The sequence below is a fragment of the Lepisosteus oculatus genome, chromosome 2 (genome assembly GCF_040954835.1).
Source record: "Lepisosteus oculatus isolate fLepOcu1 chromosome 2, fLepOcu1.hap2, whole genome shotgun sequence".
NCBI lineage: Eukaryota > Metazoa > Chordata > Actinopteri > Semionotiformes > Lepisosteidae > Lepisosteus > Lepisosteus oculatus.
This window is the reverse complement of record NC_090697.1, coordinates 69260631-69284639: the sequence shown is the minus strand read 5'-3', so window position 1 is coordinate 69284639 and position 24009 is coordinate 69260631. Positions and strand designations below refer to the sequence as shown.

The 24009-nt window shown below is 44.1% G+C and overlaps 1 protein-coding gene across 3 annotated transcripts in view; it reads right to left on the bottom strand.

The window, feature by feature from the left end:
• The window catches only part of ogdhb (oxoglutarate dehydrogenase b), a 49779-nt gene that overhangs the window by 23386 nt on the left and 2384 nt on the right, over positions 1-24009 (bottom strand). Inside the window, exons 2-5 of one of the 3 annotated variants that reach the window (XM_069181817.1) lie at positions 21069-21464; positions 8898-9086; positions 7470-7572; positions 675-719 (exon numbers count right to left, since the gene is read on the bottom strand). In XM_069181817.1, the coding sequence (XP_069037918.1) occupies positions 675-719; positions 7470-7572; positions 8898-9086; positions 21069-21290 (559 nt within the window). In that variant the 5' untranslated portion in view covers positions 21291-21464. Of the gene's footprint in view, positions 1-674; positions 720-7469; positions 7573-7791; positions 7886-8897; positions 9087-21068; positions 21465-24009 lie in introns of all 3 variants that reach the window. The other 2 variants (XM_069181825.1, XM_069181822.1) reach the window with 2 other exon arrangements.

Here is a 24009-nt window from a genome sequence, read left to right as displayed (position 1 = left end):
ATCTAAGCTGACACTGTGCAGAGATCTCATGCTTCGAATCTGTGCAGATAGAATTTCCACTAATTTTTTCCACTATGGAAAAGTAAAGGAGTATGCCAAACAAAAGCAGTAAGAATGGTTATGACTTATATATCAATTTTAATTTGAATAAACTATATATGTAATTGACATTGACAGAGAAAAACTGTAATTAGATTGACCAAAAGCTTAACTTTTAGAGTCCCCACACAGCAAATACTCCCATAATAAAATGGAACAATCCATTGTTTTTCTTAAATGTACTGCACAGGTCAACGCCAGCTTATCTTGGGACATGAGTGTACCACAGACTGAAGCCCCTCTACTCTGAAGTGTGGCACAGATCCGAGAACACAATGACCATGGGACTCCAATCCCTGCACACGGGGATTCAGGGACACACTGGGCTTCTAGCATTTGAATCCACCACTACTCTCTTACTAACCCATTCACTGCACCAGAGAGAGCAAGACAGGATGGAAGGGAGAGACAACAAGTGGGGGAGAGGGGGGAAAACGTGAAGGAAAGAACAAATGCAGAAAGAGGATGGACAGGACAGAGATGCACAGGAGCAGTTAATTGGGGGAAGAGAATAAAGGATGAAAAGGAATGACAGAAATAAAGACGGAAATGGGGACATGGGATCAGATGCATACCTCCGACCGTCAGAATTCCCAGCCGCTCCTTGAACACAGCAAGGTCTGGTGGGGGCAGCAAGGGGAGAGAGACCCGGGGACAATTAGTGACCACAGCTGCCCACACCACCCAGGGGACAGCAGCCCCCTCTGCATCCCACAGGCTGCAGTCACAGCCACTCACTCCAGGCGCAGCACATCGGCCAGCGGCAAAGCGAACCGGCCGCTCGGCGTTCCACATTCCTCAGTCTAGAAAATGATGGTGCCAAGAGGGCCTCCAGGGAGATCATGCATCTCAGCGCGGCAATGGCTGACTGATCAGACTCATTAACCTGGGGCCCGCCCTTTCTAGAGCACACCAGCGCGGACTGACTGCAGAGTGCAGGCAGTAAATCAACAGACCTGGGAAACTGGTACAGGCAGAACGAGGATCAGCTACATTCCAGGCAAGCACACCTCTTCCCTGCTGAGAAGCAGCAATTCATCAGTGGGCTATGACCTCCATCAATCAATTTCTTACATTACGGGAAGAACACTACACTTCTTTATGGTTATAATACACAAGCACATTACTCTGTCCAAAAACACGAGGACAAATGATGAAAAACATGATGAAAAATTCTACTGTAGTGACGTTGCCTCAGCTTACGTTCGCTATATATTCACAATATGTCAATGCCAGATTTTATAATAACCCATACAATCGTAGATAAAAGTAATTATCCTTTCCACAGCCAGGTTAATATCATACTCATCTCTCCGATTCATTTATTTTAACTTTGTGGTAGAGAACAACAAAACAAAAAATAAAGGTTAATAATTAAGAATGGTCATCTTCCAAAACTTCTTACATGACACACCATTTCATCAGCTAAGCAAAAAAAAATTTACAAAACAGTGCCGAGTTGTGCAATAAAGACCATCGCTACCTACACAAGGCAGAAACAAACCCAGTGAACTCAGAGCCCCAGCCAAGTCGTGGCTCACAAGCTGTTTTGCTGCACTCTTGCCAATAAAACTGTCCTCTTTCAGATGTTTCCAGATCTGAGATTCATGCACACTAGGGGAGAAACGCATAGCTCTGGACAGCAAGCAGTTGAGTTGCAGAGGGTCACAATCTTGAAGCATTTACCACAAGCAAACCTCAACACCTACAGTACTTCAAAACACAAGTCACAAGCCACAGAGAGACATCTGGACTGCCAGCACGAAATCTTAAATGATCACTCTTAACAACTATACCAGACCTGTTTCACAACTTTGTGTTTTGCTGTGTTAAGGAAGAAAAAACAGGTGTAAAGATTATTTGCAACTTCTTTAACTGTGTATACTTATTAATATGAATGAGAAAGGACTGAATAAAGCAAAAAACATTTTCTGTAACAAAATGCTACCGATTATTAAATTATCTGAATACAAACTGAGATCATAAGTTTAGTGAAGGGAACTATGTGCAGCAAAACCAAAAGACAGCAGTAAGTGAAAATAATACCTCATTCTAGTTCTTGAGCCACCAATGTGTCAGTCAGCCCGATCTTCATCTAAAAGCCAATGAGTTATTTTTTCAGCAAAATATTACTACCACAAACTTATTATGTATCCTAATTACTTCAAACATAAAGAAAAACTGGATTTAAAAAACAATCTTCATTTGGTATCCACTGGACCATGTTTCCGCATTGTGAAACTGCGTACTCGACTGGCAACCTGCATCCATTTAAAAAACAACAACACAGCTACATTAAAAGTTGCAAATATGTGTGGTGAATAAATGCAAAATGACTACCATTTTTGGAGATTCAAAATCATCTTCAGCAGAGGAAAAAAAAAACTCCAAACGAGTTTCTGCCTGTCCCAGTAAAAACACAACCACATCCTCTTCAATAACCTAGAGCTCTAGGCAAAAGAAGTTAATTCTAGAATTGTCTTAGAAATGGATACAGCTGAGTGGTAGTAATTCTCTCGATCTAAGATGCAGAGTATACAGTACACTCTGTGTACAAACCTATTGTACAGACTCACTGTAAAAGTGTCAGGTTTCAAACAATCACTGGCCCTCAAAACATACTGGGGCTACTGCAAAACAGGGGGACAAATGCAATACTCCTTCTGATACACCAATATAAGCCTTCACAGACTAATACTAGTTACTGAAGCCTGAAAGGGTGTGTTACCCTTCTGTTTAAACAGGAATGCATGAAGTTTAGTTTTACAATGATAAGAGTTTTCCCCAAACACACCTAAGATTAATAGCAACACCATTCCTTGGATTTTATGGTAAAATTCACTTGTCTACGCTGCTTTTATTGTTCAAATTAAAATCAGTTGTGATTTTTGTTGCTGTACTGTAAGTAAAAACAATGTGCATTATGACTGCCTTTCCAGGGAGGACTCTTTGCAGCTGTTTTTTCCAATGGCGTGCTAGCTTTCTTAAAACTGTGCATATCTTTATTTTGCCTTTATACATTGATGAACAATTTTCCTTTGGCATTTGCAGATACACAAAAGGACATTTTACAACAAAATGAAACAATCCTCAGCACTGCAGGGCATTCTAAAGCCACTGGAAGGGTGATTCAGTAGTTAGGTCACTAAGACTAAGATTTGGTGCAAGAGGTTCCCATCTGATTGCATCAGAAGTACTTGAAGGGGTTACAGTATGACCTCTGGGTCTTCAGTAACAATCTGTCTCTTGCAGGTGTTGGGACTGCTTGCCGATTTTATAACCCCAGAACGTTCAAAAATGTTTTACAGAATACATTATGCAGTTGGATTCATGTTGCATGGATGCTGCAACACTCCGCCATTCTGTAAGAATACTGTTGCCAGAGCCTAAGAGACTAGCCCAGTACCTGCAGTGCAATCCTGTAGTTACTCGCATAGCTTTCCCTAATTCAATAAATCCATCTAAAATGTCCCAACAAAGGATATTTGTCATCTGGACTAACTCTACTAACACAGAGATTAAGTCACTTATTGAGAGAACTTTTTAATGTAGCTTTATCTTTTCTACGTTAACCTCCCACTGGCAGCGTTTAACACAAAACATCTTTCCACATGGGTGCTAAAATTCTCTATGATACGTCAGCAGGTTTTCAAAGGCCTCTCTGATAGTCGGTTATTCTTCTGTCACGTACAGTAGCCAGCGCCTACCACTAGTGCTCGGCTTTAACACCAATGAAAATCCTAAGAATCCATTCCACCTGTTAAAACCAATGAAATAAACAGAAGAGGAAAATATTTCAGGAAAGTTATTCCGATGAGGACGGCTGTTGCCAAACCAATTCTTTGGATTACTACAAAACAGAACTCGCACATCTCCTTCAACAAAATAATCACATACTGAGAAAGTCAAAGCAAAATACTGCACACAACAAACCAGTCTTCATTACCAGGCCCAAATGGGCGTTGCCACATCTTCTCATCTACCTATTAAATGTGTATTTCTCATACATTCCTAAATATGACACAGGCATATAAATATAAACACTTTATATGCATTTTACTATGGATGTACTTCCTTATGGCCTGGATTCTTATAAATCCGTCAATCTTTTAATCTCAATAAAGAGGCTGAAAGGAACAGTAAACAAAGGCTAAAGAAATAACGTCATGCGTTATCACAAGCTGCAAGCACCGAACGATGTTTTGACATCATGGCCGTGATGTCACCTCCCAGATCACACCTCCCGGTGCCTCCCCGTGTCCCGGGGCAGAAGCAAACACTGGAGAAGAGCAGGGCTCCGTTTGCTCAGGCTAATCTTCAACAGCGGCTCCGGCATGAAGCCTTCAACACCGAGCGCCACACGTAACTGCCTCCCTGCCAGAGCTGTTCAGCAGTTTCACCGTTTCACTCCATGTTCAGAACATGGAGGTTTACTTCAGATAAGCATGGAAGTCAACCGAAGCTTGGGTGCCGTGACTCAGCTATGGATGTTTTTTGTACAGGAGCGGGCAGACGGCAATATTCGTAGCAAAACCATTCTTGATAACGGCATTTTCGAAATCATTTGCTGCTGTAGCAGCTGTGTCTACGTCAGTTTGTCTTCTTCCCAGGAACCGAGCCAAGAAATCAACTGTACATAAATTAATGGGAGAAAAAGATTATGGAACAAGCTCCGATTTTTTGTTGTGCACAACAGCTAATTGGTTTCATGTTTTCAGCATTTCTGATCTTGTACCACCACTTCTGCACTTTTTCTGAGCCGATTTAGCCAATTAAAACAAAGGTTAATTGCTATTAATTACTTACACTCCCTCAGTTGCTGGCAGGGGGTTCCATGGCAGTAATGGGGAATGATGTTAACTCTTTATCCCCACATGTGATACTATGATACTATACAAGTGTGACGTAGAAAGTTTTGGATTGATTAAAATGCCTAAAACAGTTACGAGGTTGAGTATTTTCCTCTTACCCTAAAAATGCATCACTTGGCAAATAAATTACAGTTCATTGGTAAGCACGAAGTTGGAATACAAATGCTGGAAACAAGGAACCGGATTACTTTATTCAGCCTGTAAAGTACAAAAAGAACACCAATCACTCTTTTCATTGGGATCAAAACTGCACCGCACCACAGCCCCATTCGCCTTACATTTACAACAAATTGCAATTTTCTTGTCTAATGGGAAGTTTATTCCCCTCCCCTGCATTTTGGAAACTGCTGCAGACAGACTTACAGAATGGCATTTTAAAACTGAGGACAGAAGGCACCGCTCTACACAGAAGGTGGTGCGAGTACGGAGGAGGCTGTTCATTGGAGCCAAGACCCCCACTTTATTTGGAAATTGGATCAATTCACGACTAACTACCAAACAGGCCAGGGGCCAGATGGCCTCCTCTCATCCATAGGTTCTCTGGTGTTCTTGTGTAACCACCCAGTTGCAAAGGTAACGGCTACTTGTAGCCAGTGCTGTGCCAGCTGTGCAGCAGTCCAAGTAGCCTTGCTCCCATCCACACCCCGGACCTGCCCCAGAGTTGGGCTACCACTGCCTTATCACCCCAAAAATCGGTCTTACCCCCCCATCACAAATTCAGCCAATCAGTTCTTGCCTCTCGGGGTTAGCGTTCACAAACATCTGCCCCCTTCCGGCAACTGAACAAGGGCAAACGTAGTGACACTTCCCAGGGTAGCTTCCTGGCAGTGCCTTACGGGCACACTTCTCTCTCGTGATAATCCTGCCCTTGTGAAACAGGAAGGTCAGCAGGTGGCCCCAGCCCAGCACAGGGTGAGTGAAGCAGAGGATTAGTGCAGCATCCCTGGCTCCGAGCAGAACAGAGGCCAAGGCAGCCAGCAAAGATCTGCTAGCATAGTGCTCAGTGTCCAGCGAAAAAAGTTTGGAAACAGAGCATACTGTAAGGGAAACCATTAAATTGAGCGTATTTCCAATGGGTAAATTAATCCAAAAAATGAAATGGACTTAACTATTGCATTCAATCTACGTAAAAAAGATTTTTCAGTCTGCATCTGGCTCTGAGCTTCAAGAACTCACATTAAAAGTTGGATATACCAAAACTGTGACATCACTGTTAGTTTCAAGTCAGATTTAAAGGGGAGCTGCAGTCCCAATTTCTCATACTGGTAATTAAATCTTGGTAACAAAATAAAATAATTGATAGGATCGCAAAATTAAAAAAACAAAAATTCCCAATTAAGCACAAAATCGTGAACTTTGTGAAAGTACTGCATGGTTGGCGTGTTGTTGTAAACTCCAGGTCTCACCACGGGAATTGTGACATGATGTGGCCCTTCCTGCCCACTAGTCATTGTAATGACTTACGTAATGCGATGTATGAGCCAAACAGGCAGCGCAGCAGATATTTCATCACAGAACTGTTTCAATGTGATCTGCATGCAGAGTTAACAAATAGAATTTGTTGGAAAAACCTTCTATTGGATTAAAAAAGATGTATTCACAAGCCTGTTTGTTTACAATGTAATGGGGCCGCTTTACCTCACAGAAAGTTATATTGCCTCGTTCTGAACTGCAGAATACAGCGCTGTGCATACCTGGAAATTTCACCTACTTAGTGAAGTAAACTGGAGGTTTTACTTTCATTGTGGTTTGAAATGCACTGATCGGTGCCGATTCTTTGTAACCCCGAAACATAAAAAAAAAGTGTTGCAGTTCCCCTTTAAAAGTGAAGGTTTCAAAACTCCCCGCAGAGTTTAGGACATCAGGGTCCCATGCTGTCCGCTCTTAAATGCAGTGGCGAGAGGAGAGGAGGCTGACTGCAGAGCAGTACAGGCCCTCCGCAGGGGTCTGATTAGTAAACGGAGCTGGGCAGCCCTTAACAAGCGCTAAGCTGTATTTTCTTTTCCTCCCGCGAAAGCTCAGAAACAGCTGAAAACGAAAATCGGAGGTGTTGCTTCGCTGGCAGCTAACCGGCACAGCCTGCACTCCCGGGCCCTACCGGCTGGTGGCGAGAGTGTCCGACACACGGCCCCCCTCAGGGGAGGAGGGGTCGCGGCTGGACAGGACCCTTACTCCAGGTCGGTTCAAGAAGACCGGGACGCAGGTACAGGCCGGCACGCGCGCGCGCGAGAGAGAGAGAGAGAGAGAGGGGCCGTTTACCCATTGCAAAGTCCCAGAAAGGAGAAAGGAAAAGCAAAGACAGAGGCATGCCAGGGGAGATGACAAACGTCAACTACGCGAGGTGCTAGAGACGGGATGCGTGCTGTCCGGGGGGGAGCGGGATTCCGGAGAGCAGGGGCAGGCCGAGGGAGAGAGGGACAGAGGGCCGGAGAAGAGGGCCGACAGGAAGGAGGACCAGCTCAAACGCGTTTCTCCCCTCGCTGTCCGCCAGTCCCTCACCGAGTTTATCCGAGGACGTGATTATATCCGTCGGGACGCAAGAGTCCAGATCTGCGTCCATGATGCCGAGGGGGTCCAGCTGAGCAACATGGTGCCCGCGAATCTACAGGAACACGGGGTTCGGAGAGAAACAAAAATAAAAATAAAGAGGGGGGGGAGAAGGGGAGGGTAATTGGAGAAAAAATATGTAGTGTGGGGAAAAAAAAGGCAACAGAAGGAGATAAAGGAAGGAAGGAGGAAGGAAGGGGGGGAAAAAGCACAATTAACACAAACAGGTTCATCGTTCGTTTGCGCAGAGCAGCTGCAGAGGAATATTTCTCACCAACATTCGGGAACCCGACTGTTACTGGGGCATCGTCAAAATTTACACAACTGATCCCCAGAGGATCGAGTTTGGCAATGTGATGCCCAGTCACCTGTAAACAAGGTAACAGTAGTGACATGAAATATAAGAACATTACACTATTAAGTTAATATTCAATCATTATTACATTGTCGCGACTGGGTAAGGAGAAGCTGGTTAAGCATATCCATTAAAAAGCTCAAAATTAAATCATTTGATAATTCTGGTAACAACATTTTGTTAAACAGCTGGCAACCGCTCAAGAATGACCATTAAATGTATGTTTTTTATGAAACCAGTGTGCTGTTTTAAATTCCCCGTAGTGCAATCAGCTTTACTTGACAGTGAAATGCAGTGCAAAGATCAATAACAAAAGGGTTAAAGATCCCTTCTGTACTGTAACTCTGCATTTATATGAAGAACTTAAACTGAAATTGCCGTCTGAAATTTGGCCTGGTGGTGCTGGTTCCTGTTCAGATTCAGTATAATAAGAGGAAACCAGTCCCAAGCCCCACTTCAGGGAGCAGAATCTGAAATTTATCACAGTGCAGTTTGGCAGGTTAGCAATGCAAAATTATAAACTGGACACAATTTGTTTAATACCCCAAAGTGCTGATCAATATTAAGTTTAGGGCATGGTTACTATAAATATTCAATACAGACACCTGGGGGAGATAATCACCAATGCTAAATACAGCCGGTTCACAGCCCTATCAAATCCAGATATTTCATTAGGTGCTCTTAGCAGAACTGAGAACTGCAGGCAACGAAACGTATTCTAAAGTACGCTGTACAAAAAGGTTTTGCACCGAGAAAGGAGGGTTTTGCAAACATTTGGCCATAATCTACACAGGAATAAAGCTTCTATGCACACACACTGCGAAATGGCCATACAGTATATATCGTATAATGGGTGCGTACGTGTGTCTACAACCACATCTACATACTTGATGTGCACAGGCAAATTGCATGGCCTCCTGAGTGGCTTCAGGTTTAACAAGCTGCCTGAAAGCATTATATTCAGCACCACTTTAACCCTAGGCAGGCCACTGGGGCAGGGTGCGTGGGATACAGAGCGCACTGACCTGATAGGCACGGATGAGCGACTGAACAGCCAGGTGATCCTCCACCAGCTTCTCCACGTTGGGCTGGGTGCTGACCAGCGCCTGAGCCTGCGCCAGCCCCGACAAACTCCTGCCCAGGGGAGGGGGGCTCTGGTAGGCCGTGCCTGGGGCGGCACCTGCGTTGGCATTGCGGAAGAATATGTCCCAGGACTGTGGAGAAGACAGTGATGGTGGGGGGGGGAGGAAAGAGAGAGAGAGAACATAAAACATCATAAGTGACAGTAACAGCACAGCTTGTTGACAGAGGCCAACAAGAAAAACAACCCGTTACGTGAGCAGATACTTCAGAGGAGGCATGTCACAAATTTCCCTCAATGCTTCGGTTGTATTCATACACATAAAAAAAAAAGAAACAGAAAGATACAGATACAGAAGATGCGATTCGCTGTTCTGCTTGTGAAGGCTGTGCTATTTAAGAGTCGCAGCGCCCCTAAGCAAATCGCACACGACTGAGATCAGAACAACAGCGGGAGGAATGAGGAATCGGAAAGCCCGACGCGCACGAGTCACAGGATGAATATTGAAAGAACAGCGTGTACTAAGAGAACACTGCAACTCGCAAAGCAGTAACTGGAAAAGAACTTTGAACTTTCCAGGCACTGTTACAGCAGTGGTCAGGGCGACTGGGCTCACTGCAATATTATGCCTCCGTTATTAATGCTGGTAACAGTTTGCTCTTCCAGGGCTTGGGTTTTCCAGCACGGGCTCTGTGCCAAACAAAACAGTGCAAATCTGCTTTGAAAACAACTGATGAAATGATGACGTCGTGATTGATAAATGTAAAACATTGTATTGTTAAGCCACCTGGAAAAGAGCATTAGCTAAGCGCGTTAATAATATTTTAAATGTTATATTTGCAGGTATTTCTTGTAGTCTTTTTCTTCTTTTAGCGAACACAAGTTGTTAGCAAGTCACAAGTTGTCTACAGGCAATTGCCATTCATAAGGGCGGAGACCAACGACCGATGGCGTCGGACTATGCAGCTCATACCTCTGCTTTCCTGTCCTCGCTGATCCCACGAGTTTCGGGACAATAAGACGTGTTTCTGCATCCACTGACAGAAAAGCACCTCACTCTTCCACCACTCAGCATTTATCACACCTGGTTCACCCATGCGGTGTGAGTATGTTACACAGTGCGTGTTCCAGCCACGAGCACGCCAACTGCTCAACAAAGCTGGGACACCATTAACATGCGCAATGTGCCGAATCTGCTTTTTCCCCCTATTTTTCTTTTTGGTATTTGTCTCTGAACGGGGCCCTTGTTCAGAAAACAAAAAGAAACCGGTAGGTGACATTTCCATTTGTCTTTCTGACTGCAGTGATGGAAAACCATCCAGGTCAGCACTCCCTAACTCCTAACTTACAAGAGAGCCCACAAGCAGCCTGAGCTTTTTAACTATTTCCCCTCCCCAATTTTCAACTGCATCACATCCATAAAGCAATTACAGTATTAACAAGGCTATGCAAGAAAAAGAAGGAAATAATTTTCCCACTACTCCTCAATTACAGATCTGAGAAATCACAGCAGCACAGACTCCGACAGGGAGCAGTAGGCGAGGCAGCATACAGAACAGGAAACTTGGTGGGGTAGTTGAGTCAGGAAGTTCACGAGTATAAAGGGCATTATTCATGGATTTTTCTGTACAGGAAATAAGAGCCAAAAAGTACCCATTTGTATGAGTCATCCCACAGTTTTCTTAATGGTAACACTGGCAGAGAGCAGCTGGAGGAAAATGTGGAATTATGGGAACTGAATCTGAAAAACACTTTTTAAGACTGCTTATCGTGCCTGCTAGTTTTGTCGAGTTCTTCTGCTAAACATCTCTAATGGTCCCCATAAACGCAAACTGCATGAAATGCAACAACACACAGTTTGACAAAACGTAACCTTTCCACGATGGCCAGGATTTTTTACTAGGGCCTGTTCTCATCGGTTTAAGTCGAGAACTTGAGTTAGGTCATGTGGAGCTTCATAAACAGAAGTGTGGGTTATTCCCCCCGATCTCTGACAGCATACTCATTCAAGAGCCTCAGACAACATCAGCGTTTGGTTAGTTACACAACAGCAGACCTGAGGCTGATGTCACAGCTGGGCATGGCATTACAGGAAACGCAAAAACAGGGAAAAAAAAACAAGACTCGGTGTCCCAGACATTTTCCAGCCACAAAAACAGAAACACTCCAATTTCAGATCAGCTCCTAGATCCTGACGGTTACAGAAATGGCACTGATTTTTGTTTCAATTTGGGGTTGAATTTGTTATGCAATAGTATCTGAGTCTCAGTTTTACATGTCATTCTGTTAGTGAAAACTACATGGTAATAAACCTAGCCAAAATGAAAAGCGAAGACAGATCGAGCACTTTCTAAAAAAGGAATGAAATGTAACCTGCATAGAGATCTGCAACCCCAAACCTGTTCCACCAGTAACAACAGACACCTGTTCTTCAAAGGGAATAAAGATGTTCAGAAGAGATAGGTATCCACATTACTCATGCCTCCAAGCAGGGTATTTAAATCAGAACTAAGCGCCTAAATCCTCTAACACCAAGAATCACAAATATTACTTCTAATGCTACCCTGGGCAAGAACTGTGCGCACTAGTTGAGGTGATTTTTCGGTCAAACCACACCTTCTAATTTAATAATAAAGAAGAACTGACTTAATGATGCTGAGATGGAGAACTGCCAATCAGGTGTGTAACTGATCTTTTGACTGTAAGAGATGCATAAATCACAAACGTTTCTCTGTAGCAATGTAGACACCGTACTCAGGAAGGCTCAACAATATAAGCTCGTCTTAATGCTCACCAAGATGCCTTTCAAATATATCAGTCCTTCTGTAGGTCTCTTTCTTCATTGCGTCCTCAGGCACTAACCTGGTTTACTTTACATCCTGACTTGAAGAAGAGATTACAGCGAGCCACAGACATCCCCAATGTCTAGTTCAAGTTAGGTTTTCTAATGGAGCACTAATTGGTTTTCCTGCGTTAAGAGGTTCCAAAGGTTAAGGTGTTAAAACTACATCGGGACAGAGAGCCGGAACGCAGGCTGTTGGAGGGAATCGGATGAAATCGAACTTTGCAGGTGCTGGATGACAGGCGAATGCAGTAGCACTAAAGGAGCAGCTCCTGCAGTTTCAGAGTGGCAGTATTACTGTCCTTCACAGCATGGCTCTCCCCAGTCCAGTTCAAACTTCCTCTCATAGCAACACTGGCCTCACACCGCTGCTTCTGAAGAGACTTGGCTGTGGCAGAGCAGATTTCTAGTAAAGTGTGGCTCTACAAACTTCATCCAGCACAGACCAATGCAAGTAGGATCAAGGCACATCTGAAACCAAAACAAGGAACTTGCATTCTAAAAGCGATTTATGAAAACGTGCTAGATCAACGTAGCACCAATACGAAGCCTGGTCCTCAGGTAACTCGTTCTTTTCCTTTGTGCACTCTGAACAGCTTTATGAGCCACTTGTTACAAGACTCTGAAATACCTGTGGAGGTATCACACCGTTTAATAACAGTGCTCGTCTCGTAGTTCTTAAAGTTAGGGATGGCAATGAACCACAGAATTTGCTTTTGGGAGATCATAAATTACTAAGGCAGCAGTAGTTGGTCAGTTGGTTGATGGGTTTGGGGAGGGCAGTTGCTACAAACTGCTCCAGAAACCCATGCTGTGGTTTGAGAGTCAACGACTGGTTTTAATTCCAGCACCTTTTCCAACTATGTCTACAATTATATTTGATAGCCTGAGTCAGTACATGGGGTTTCAGGAAAAGGAGAAAATGACTCGACTCTGAACGTTTGCCAACAGGGTGGTAAAAGGCTCTTTTTGATTGTGAATACAGAAAACATGTTGTGTTATTTGTGGTTTGTAAGCAAAATAAGGAATTGATTAGGTCTGTACGGTGCCCTGCCATGTTGCAGAGGCTTACTGCTGCTCAGCCAGGGTAGCGAGCGACATTTCCGACAAAGCAAAAACTACTCCTCCAAGGGAGGAACGACAGCTGCAGCTCTGTCTGGAGCTGGACACGCAGCTGTAGCCAGATGATAAACGAGGTCTGCTCATGAATATCAAGAGGAAGTATCTTGCTTGCTGCTACTAGCGTCATATCCTTCCAAGAGCAGGTCTGTATGGATGGAGGCAGCACATTGCACAAACGCGTCTCCTAGAGTAAAGGCCTGAGCAAATACACAAACAGGACCCGTCTCTCGAGATGGGTCACGATTGCCAGCGCTCATCCAGCAGGCCTGTGGCTTTTCCTTCACAGGGAGAAACATTTCCCAGCCCGCACACATGCATGCCGACAGACAGGCATTACAAATATAACAAATGAGTAATGCAAACAATAGAATCTGCGGCATTTTTAACACTCTCAATACACTGCATCTAGGACTCTTCAAAAGCACAATTACTGAGGCTGGGGAACATTTAAGGTCACAGGAACCAAACGGGAGCTCTGCTGCTTAAAGGACTTTGCATTGCTTAATTTATGCAGCTATTCTTATTTATAAAAAATAAGTACAGCATATATATAGAGATTTTGGATATTGACTGCTTTGGCATGACTGATTAATTTGAGATTTTCAGCTGACCACGACAATATTTTTTTTGCAAAAGCACTAAGTGATGAGTCACAGGCGATGAGACAATTTAAGCTGCTGCTGCTCATCAAGCCTGGTTAAAAAATCAAGAAAGAGACCCCAAGAACTAGTTGCTCTGTAGAGAATAACACCTTCTTGCCATCGGTATGCTGGAGGCTGGACTGGTCAAGCGCTGGGAGCTCAGTGGCTGCCCTTCTTGATAAAGCATTGTCCCACTGCAAGGGTGTAGGTCTTGATGCTGCTCTGGACATTTGTGCGATGAGCTGGGAAGACACACGGCGTGGACAGAGAACAGCAAACAGGCTTGAGTCCACTGTCCTCCCGGTTCTGCAGAATGAACAATGTTTGCCATGTTCAATAAAGTGTCTGCGTAACTGCAACAAAAAGATTGACATTTTCTCCCCGGAACTTTATTCATCTCTTGAGGACGTAAAAAAATATTATGCTCAGTACAGCTCAAGTGGGGGCATTTTCTGCTTGACTAAGGAGGTTTCATCTCAAAGATGCTGACAACGCTGTCCTCAAATTACTGTTTAACAGCGCAGTTGCCCCCCAAAGTTAAAGCAACGGTTCAAACATGCACCTTAACGTGTCTCATCAGGCAACGCACACTCCCTTTGCAGTTATACAACTGTCCTGGAATAACAGCGATCAGGGTTGCTTCGTCAGTGACGGCAGTGTTTTATAAAAGAGGAGGCAGCTCTGTGTTCAAGGATGCCGAGACATCAGTTATTACTGAGAAATGGAGCACTGCCAAACCACAGCCGCAACAAAACAGCAGCAATATCTAAATTATACACCTTAACCTTCCAGCCTCCATCAGATAATGGGAACAACAGATTGACTGGAAATATAAATGATTGTATTTATTTTATTCATATTAATTGGCTTAAATGTTTCTACATGACATCTCACTTTCCATTAGTGAAAGGAGAAAAAAAAACAGATAGTGATCTTGAGCTGCAGCCCTGAACCTGTTATTAATATGATCATTTTGAAAATACAGGATTATCAACACCCAGGGGAAAACGTAAGATTTACATTTTGATTCAGCAGATTCTAGGAAAGCGGGCAAACACAAAAATATCACAAGTCCCTCTATCTCCTTTGTATTTTTTACCCCAGTAGGTAACTGATCCAAGAATTTCATCCAGTTGTTTATTGGGGTAACAACATGGCTAGCAGGCTTAATTCACACTCTCAACTTTTTGTGTTAAGAAGTGCCCACCGTTCTCAATTTTAAATCCACTTGTGTCCTTTGGCTTGTGGTTCGTCTTGATTGGGTTAATTCTGTCAGTGCCATTGAGGATTCTGAATACCTTAATCAGGTCTCCTCATACTGTAGGTTTCTCTGTTCAAAGCTAAGTCCTTTATCCTGTCAGTGTACAATATTCCTTTTAGCATGGGGATTCAGGTTCCCAAGTTACTCTAACCTGGACTGATTTCCGAGCAGCAATATCTTTTTTCTATCCTGATGATCAAAATTGGACATAATATTCTAAATTGGGTCTTATCAGAGCACTGCACAGAAACCTGGGTCCCCTGCACAGAAACCTTACAGAGTTGAGAAGTCCTGGGGCACTGCAGTGTGCAATGTCAGATGCAATCTGAATTACAGTGCACATATGGTGAATGACACCGTGACCCTTGTCTCTATTAATGGCGCCTTAAAAGGTCAAGTCATACAGGAACACATCTTAAGTTCCTCCATCTGTGTGTTTCCAGTTTCTGTCTCTTGCCGTACCACCAGGGATTTCATCAGAGACTGCAGCAGAATTAATAAAAAATTAGGCAAGCATCTCGTAAATGGGCATGAATGTGAAACCTCACCAACCATATCGCCATCGGCCAAGGCTGATGATCCTGAAGCTCCTTCATTTTCTTTCTAATCAAGCCACATATGCACATACACACACACAAAAAAAAGCTATTTAACTACTTATGGCTGAAAAGGTCAAAACAAAACTGTAGCATACTGAGGAGGCTCCAAAAGCAGAACAGCGAAACACAGAACAAGTCCATTATTAAGCAGTAAAGAACGCGACGCAAGCGTCACAAGCATGCATTACTGCGAGCAGGAGGTCACAGAGCTTGCGTGCAATAGGACCCCCGAGTTAGAATGAGGTATCCAGCTGCCATGCGAGTCTCTGCACCTGTGTGTGTGCATGCAGCATGCACGGATTTAAGTTAAGAGTGCTGTAATTGACCCAGTTTATCACTGTGCTCAAGGCTATAAAATGCCCACAATCTGTTAGTGAATAATGAACACTCTTGCTGTGACACCATATGAAAGACTACATCTTGAAGCTTAATTCGGCATGGTGAAACTCCCACAGTAGCTGTCACACGGTGTTAAACCACAAGCACATGAAGAGGAGGAAAGTAGTCATGTTATTTTTACCAGGGAAAACTGCAGCCAGTTTCCATGATTTTCTTTTAAATATCAAATTTCTTTAAAAAAAAAAAATCAGTGTATTTTATTCCAGCCCCATGACTCTTCATATTATTAACCTCTGTAGCCCTCAATTCCTCTCGCAGAGCATTCGTTGATTATCTTGTCAGCAGATTTAGCACGGGTGACAACTGTGTGAACATGTGTAGATGTACTGCCTGCAGCAACTCTGTTGAAAACACCCAAACCCTGTATGCTCAAACTTGAAAGATGCTAAGGCGAAAGGAGAAATACTCACTTCTGCACTTGCCCTGCATTGCTGCATTAAGATTTTCCAATGACTTTTCTAGTTAAATGATGAGGGCATTTCAAACAACGATAAAACCAAAATGTTCACAGTAATGTAAACTGGAGGTTTTACACGTCAAAAAACAGACTAAATTTTCCTAGTATGCGCAGTGCAGTGCCACGTTCTGCAATTCAGAACGAGGCAACAAAGTTTTCAGTGACATCGTAAACGAGCAGGTTTGTGAATACATTTCTTTTAATCCAATGGAACAATTACTCTCGACTCCAAGATAGTTTTGACGATAAATGGAATTTACTTATTAACTCAGTGGGGAAATGTCTGGAACAGCTTCCCTGTGTCCATATTAACCGACTGACAAGGGCTCGCAACACTTGCAAAGGAAAAATCTCATTTTTGGATTGTAGAACAGAGCAGAAAAGGGAACTCTGAATGAATGATCAGATGAACTATCATCATCATTAAGGTCATTATCAATATCTCTAAAAATAATTCAAAGAAATAGATTCCTCATTCCAGAGAAAAGAGAAGCCATTTTGGAGAAATATTTCAGAAATGCTAGAGAACAGTGATACGACCAATCTTGCAACACCTCACACAAAGTCAGGTCTGACAAGATTGACACAGGTATTTAAAAGTCTCTTCTGCACATACAGCTAACTATAAGGGCAGAAGAGATTATTTTCCTTTTTTTGGAAGTTGCAAAATGCAGACTTAGGCAAACTTGCAATATTTCTTCTTCAAGGAGAAGCGTTCCACCAAAGCTTTATCAGCTCTGATGTGCAAACAGAAACTAAAGCTTAAAAAGTCTAGAGCGGTTTTCAGATTTCAGAGGATTTTCCAAAAATCTTTTTTTCCTGAAAACCAAGAGGCAAAGTAAAGGGAAAATGCCGCCTGAAATTCTTTGAAATGCCAAGTCCTCGAGGACAAAGCCGATGAGATCAGATTAATCGTTTTGCGAGAGAAACGAGGTTTTGATTACAGAACCTTAGAATTTCTCATGAAGTCAGCAGTTGTCCAGCAACTGCTGACATGCCTTTAACAGACATGCATTTAAAGGGGAACTGCAATGTTATTTTTATATTTCCGCACTGATTACATTTCAAACCACGTTAAAAGTAAAATTTACACTTTGAAGTGTAAAATGCAAAACCCCAATTTACATAACAAAATAGACCAAATTTCCAGGTATGCGCAGTGCTATATTCTGCGATTCAGAACAAGGCAACAAAACATCTGGTGAGGTGAAGCGGCCCTATCACATTGTGAACAAGCAGGCTTGTGAGTACTGTACATATATTTTAACCCAACAGAAATATTGCTCCTGACTTTAAAACAGTTTTGTGGACAAAAGCCGCTTGTTAATTCTGCATGCAGATCACGTTGGAACATTTCTGCTGCACATCCTGTTCTTACTTGCTTGTACGTTGCATTACACGAGTCAGTACAGTGACTAGGGAGCAGAAAGGGCCACATGATGTCGCATGTGGCATGACTGGGGGTTTACAATGAAATGCAGACCATCCAGTACTTTCACAAAGTTCCCGATTTTATTTTTCGTTAAGAATTTGTAAAATTCTGCGACATTCAATTTAATTTGTTACCGAGACTTAATAGCCGGTCTGAGACATTGGGACTTTTAACTCCTCCTGCAAAGGAAAAGGAACATGGGGAAACCAAACACTTTAGAACCATGTCTCCTTAGGGAGTCCGTCCCCCTCAAAGAAAAAGCATGAGCTGTACTGTTCATGAAATGGGCACCACCACACAGACTGGAAAACATCCAGTCTCTTCCGACAATCAAACACTCGACCCCTCATGGCGAGTGGCTGCATCAGGCCTCTGCCGAGCTGCACCAGCTCCAGCTGGCTGGGCACACGTGTGGCGGCTTTGGGTGGTGCTCCGTGCTGTAGCACGCGTGTACGTTCCACACGTCAAGGCCTTGTGTTTCTAATGTGGCAGGACTCTGGAGGACTGCGGGAGAAAGCTCCAGGAAAAGAAAAGGGCTATCCGGTCGTCCACGACTTGTATCCCTCCCTATAACATAGAAGGTGAGGTTTCTGAGAAAACAGGATAACGAGCTTACTCTGCACTGTTGCTCTCCATAATAGTGTTTTAACAACCAACAAGTCTTCTATGCTTGGTGTGTTTGTGGTGGTTTTTGCTGGCTCCTCTGGTCTTCGCCCACCTTACAAGCCAGAATCTGATTTTCTTCTGCCCTAGCTAGATGTCGTGCATTTGCAGTTTTACAGATTGAAGCAGGTATCTGCAGTGATGAACTGTCCACATGCTGCTTACAAAATACACTGATTGGTGAACAAAAAAAACGGTTTGGTATCCAACGGTTCGTCACAGTCAGAAGAGAGAACTTTTCCATTTAACCTGCAACTGCAACAGTTTATAGAAAACGAACTTTGACCTTTACATGGGTTAAGTGATTCTGACATTTGGGGGACACTGGCTGCAGCTGGATGTCAAACCTATAATACCTCCATGGATTTGTATTTAATTCATACACCTCAAAATGCTGTGAACAGCAGAACTTTTTTGTGCTCTCCTTGAAACCAAACATCATCATCATAATAATAATTTACCACCTCCTCCCACATAAAGCACAGACAAGATTTACTCCATGATTGATGCTCCGACTGAGCTTGAACATCAGTGGGGTTTCTCATCTCCCATACTGAAATACCTCTTAACTGTCCAGGTTGCAATTTAAGCAATTCATAGCAGTCATATCTCTCTGCAACTCACAACTGGCAACCCATTAAAACTAAGCAGGTTTGAGCCTGGTCAGTACCTGGATGGGAGACCTCCTGGGAAAAACTATGGTTGCTGCTGGAAGAGGCGTTAGTGGGGCCAGCAGGGGGCGCTCACCCTGCGGTCCATGTGGGTCCTAATGCCCCAGTATAGTGATGGGGACACTATACTGTAAACAGGCGCCGTCCTTCGGATGAGATGTAAAACTGAGATCCTGACTCTGTAGTCATTAAAAATCCCAGGGTGCTTCTCGAAAAGAGTAGGGGTGTAACCCCAGCGTCCTAGCCAAATTTTTTATTGGCCCTTACCAATCATGGTCTCCTTATAATCCCCATCTATGAATTGGCTTCATTACTCTGCTCTCCTCCCCACTGATAGCTGATGTGTGGTGAGTGTTCTGGCGCACTATGGCTGCTGTTGCATCATCCAGGTGGGGCTGCACATTGATGGTGGTGGAGGGGAGTCCCCATTACCTGTGAAGCGCTTTGAGTGGAGTGTCCAGAAAAGCGCTATATAAGTGTAAGCAATTATGATTATGAATTAAATCAGCGTCTTATTTACATTCTTTTTGGAGTCAGTGTTGATTTAAACGGGACACAAAAGCTCTCATTTATCATAAATCTCAGGCCGTTTCGAGTTTCGCATGCCGATTCTCAACCTTTGGCTCAAAGATCTTTAGGGGTCAGTAGCTTGTCAAATCACCACTCCTGCAGGGTGGATCTGGGCCAGCGTTTACAGCGATGTGCAGCTCTGCTATTAAAATTGAATGATGAATCATACCTTTATTAGGATGAAATACTTTTGCTTGATTAAACGGGGTGTCCTTATTGACACTGAGCACATGAACGATGAAGTGTGCAGCAGAGTTTCAAGTTGCTCCCCAAGTATAATCGCAAACTTAGACTGCTGGGGAAAGGCCAGATTAGGTCACCAACTATTTTTTCTACTCCATTAAAAGATTCTACAATTTCTCAAAAAAGTGTAAGTACGCAGCGCAGACTAAAGCCTTAAAAATAGCACAACGGATAGCCTTTATATTGACATTGTTCAATAGTGCTCCCATGTCCATTTATACACTGCACAGATTGCCATTATCTGACCTTCCCTAACAGGTGGCAGTGCAACTTTAAAAAAAGTCCCAGTTGAAATGTGATTGTATCTGACCGGGAATGATGGTTGCTATGCGTTTCCAAAATCTACAGTACAAATAAAGTTTTGTTTGAAAAGTACGTGCGCACACACACACATGGTAAAAGGAAAGATAAGAGAACACTGTAGGGATAGTTCTTCAATATACCTGACACAGGGCTTCACAACCAAGTCTTAACGCAAACCAGAGTTCTGTGCTCGCTGCATGTGTAGACACTGACTAATTCTTCTCTAGTTAAGCACGTCTTGGGTAAAGGCAGGAAAGGACGTGCCACATTTAAAAAAGCACTGTAAGTCAAGGTCAGTTTACTGGGAAATAAACCTCGTAAAGGCAAACCACAGCAAAAGCAAAGGAGAAGTGTACAGTTCAACACAGCTCATTCCCTCAACACGCAGAGGCAGCAGACTTTAGCATTCAGGGAGGTCTGCATCCCACCAGCATTTTATAGGTCTCTACGTCTTAGCTTTTCGCAGCTCCTAAAACAATAGATTTATTTTTTCCAAGTCGACTGCATAATTAGAAGATTAGTTAACATCAAAAGCAGCCCACTCATGGGCTCCCAGGGGCTGCTGAAGATCGCATCTGTTTTAGACCACACAACACTACCCCCCCCCACCACCATCACTCATCCAGCTTTCAAAACCTGCTGCAGCACCTTTAAATAGTCAAAGGCACTCTGGCAACTGCAAAGTGGAAATCCCAGAAGTGCGCTGGACGTCGAACAGCGAACCCACGCAGCAGGTCCTCTGGGGAAGACTCCTTTCCTTCTCTCGCCTCGCGGCGCCTCCTTCCTCTTCTCCCGACAGATCTCCTCCTCCGTTAAATTTACAGACACAAAGAGACAGAGCCCTCCGAACGCAGGGCGCCTGTCCTCCCCCTCCCCCGGGGCTCGTTAGCCCGATCATCCTCGGCGCCTTACCTTATGTACGCTCTTGGGGTTCTCCAGCCATGCATAGTACATCTCCTCCACATAGTTTGAGCTAGTCCCGCTGAGGAAGGGCTCGGCGGCCACAGGCGCAGTGTAGCACCTGATTGGCTGAAACGTCCTCGGGGCCGCCGGCCTTTTGTGTGAGAAGTTCTGAGCAGTCTGAGAGGCCGTGAGAGGCCTCAGCTTGGCAGCACAAGTCCTTAACCGGTGCATTGCAGTCCCTTAAAACGCACGGCTCCGCCGGCCACCCGCTACTGAAAATCTCTCTTTTTCCCGTCTCGCTGTCGCCCTCTTTCTCTCTCTCTCTCTCTCGCTGGGATTGCTGTTCCCTGGAACTCTCCTCTGCGCGTCCCCGGCGTCGTCCTCGCGGATCCCCACGCCCTGTCTCTGCAGAGGCACCGGGAAACAACGGGAGGAAAGACGACAGCGTTACAGCGATCGTGAATTCTCAGGTCACTGTGGCTGTTGTCGAATGGGCATGAAAAAAAAAAAAACAACAGATTCTTGAAAGCTGCTTTACACAACAGTGAGTCACAATGGAAAAATGCACATTTCCCTAAAGAAAGGAAAGCAGAATAACCAGTATTCTAAGTGTCGGAATGTTTTCTGGACGCAGTTTAGGAAAAACAATGGTGACAGTCACTCAGCACGTGATGAGGAGGACACCATTCCCCAGTCTAGCTTTTGTGGAATAAACCTTGCCCTTTCTATGCCGGATGTTAACATTTTTGTTACGTTAATCTCATTGACAAACATTAGAAGCCGAAAGCCCCAAAGCTAAATATAAATACGACTTCACTGGTCTGAAAAGCAGAACCGGACCACAGTGTAGTCCTCGAGCCACCCTAATGTGACCCAAAGCAGCATTATATAATATCTGAACTTTTAACTGTGTCATTAATAACACAGCACAGCATCGAAATGCTCTAGTGCACACAGAAAAGTGCTACTTAAAGCAACAACATGTGTTGTACTACAAGACCCGAGTCCCGCAGAAGACAGATCATCTTTAATGTTCAAGGAATTTCTATTTACAGAAAGCAGGCCAAACATTCCCAGAACCACAACTATAGCCAGGTCTGATCGCCAAACACTGCAGAGAGACAGCCCTAGTGTCTACTTCAATTTAGCCTACAGGCCTCAGTTGCTTCTGTGCAAGACGTGTACCCTACCTACCTAAAACCCCCAGGCCACCACAATGCACAGACATGCAGTATGGAGACGGAAGGTGTTTTTCTTTACACTGACCCCCAGAGACATTTTGAGAGAGGCGAGAGTAGCCTTAACAACCTGACAAAGGCCTGCCAAATCACAGAAGAACTGAAGAATGACTCTGCTGTCAGAGGAGTTTTCGCTGTAACTGAGACAACAGCTGTAGAGAGAAGTAGAGGTGTTGGATATATAAAAAACACGATGGCACATACACTGTAATCCACTGTGGAATCTGTATATTTGTAAGAGGTGAAAAATGTAACATAAAAGGAAAAGGTGAAATACACTGCGAGTAAAACAACTTTGCTGTACCCTCCCATGTCAAATTCCTTCCCTAAACCTCAACCCTGATTACTTCATTTAGGTATCCAGCGGAGAAAACGGTGACAGTGGGTTTCCTTATTTGGCAAAGCTGTTTCCGTCTGCAGTCTAGGGAAGGAAACGCCCTGCAGTCACCAGTCACCTGAATGGGCCTCTGTCAAGGCCCTTGTGTCAGAGACTCCTCTATCACTTGAGCTCTCAGGGGCTCCTTGTCAAGTAACCCCCCCTTGTCCTGGGGACGCAGGCTGAGGCCCGAGGTCTAGAAGAACCTGAGAACCAAACCTGATTTGTTCAGTTCACGTCCCGAGGGGCAGCACGAGGTCACGTGGGGACCCTCTGCTTCTTACCCAACACCCTCACAGGGCGGGCCAGGGCGTGAGCTGAGCTCCAGGGCTACGGCTCTCCTCTTAATAACACCTAACGCTCTGTCGCATCGCTTCTGGAACCTGCAACATGCAAAGCCTGACTTTTATCACTTGTTTGACAACGCAGGTTCATGCAAGCTTTCGAGCTTATCTCAGGCGTGTCCCCAGGTCAGCCTGTGGTCACACCGAGAACTCAGCTTCAGCTGCCAATGGCTAAGGCCTATTTGGCAAGAGGAAGTGTGCCTTCAGCTTGCAAAGTTGAAATCCACACAGTAGATTTTTTCTCTACTGAGCAGGAAGACAGATCATCGGAGCAGACATGTACAGTCAGTAATGTGGGTCCTGTGCGGGCTCTGCCTACCACAGTCAAGACCTGCAACTCCAAATATTCATTAACTGTGGCTCAGGAACACGTGAGCTGTCTGGCAGCTTGCCCCAGTCAGGATTCTCACAGAGCCAGAAAAGAGATTCAAAGTTTCAGTTTTAAAAACTGCACATATTGGGATCCAGAAATATACACGGGCAGTAAAAAAAAAGAAGGATATGTGGGAGGAGAATTCACGGAAGGTCCAAACTCCATGTCTGCAAGTCAAATCGGAAAAGTCTGACTTTGGTTTGTCCAGTAAGAAATCTAATCAGATGAGCATCACCTGTTCCATCCAAAGGGGTAAAAACAGGATTAAGTGTTCCATGTGCAGCTAATTCATAATCCAAGACAATGTAACCTGAATTCTTCTCGGGACCCTTCCTCTTAAACAAACCAAAAAGACAATTAAAACATTTGTTTGTTCAGCCTTGTCTGGGGGGGGGGCAAAGGGCAACTGCTTGAAACATGAAAGAGAAGAAAGTCCCACAGACTGTCATCATAGGACTCAAATTTCTATGGAGGAAGAAGGTTAAAGATGGAGTCTCGGGCAGAGCTCGCCATGGGACAAGAGGAAGCTGATGCTGGCTGGTGTTTCTGGGCAGGAAAATGAAGATCCACTCAGGTTCAGATCAGGGAAGTGTCAGGCAAACCAGACTACAGGGCACAC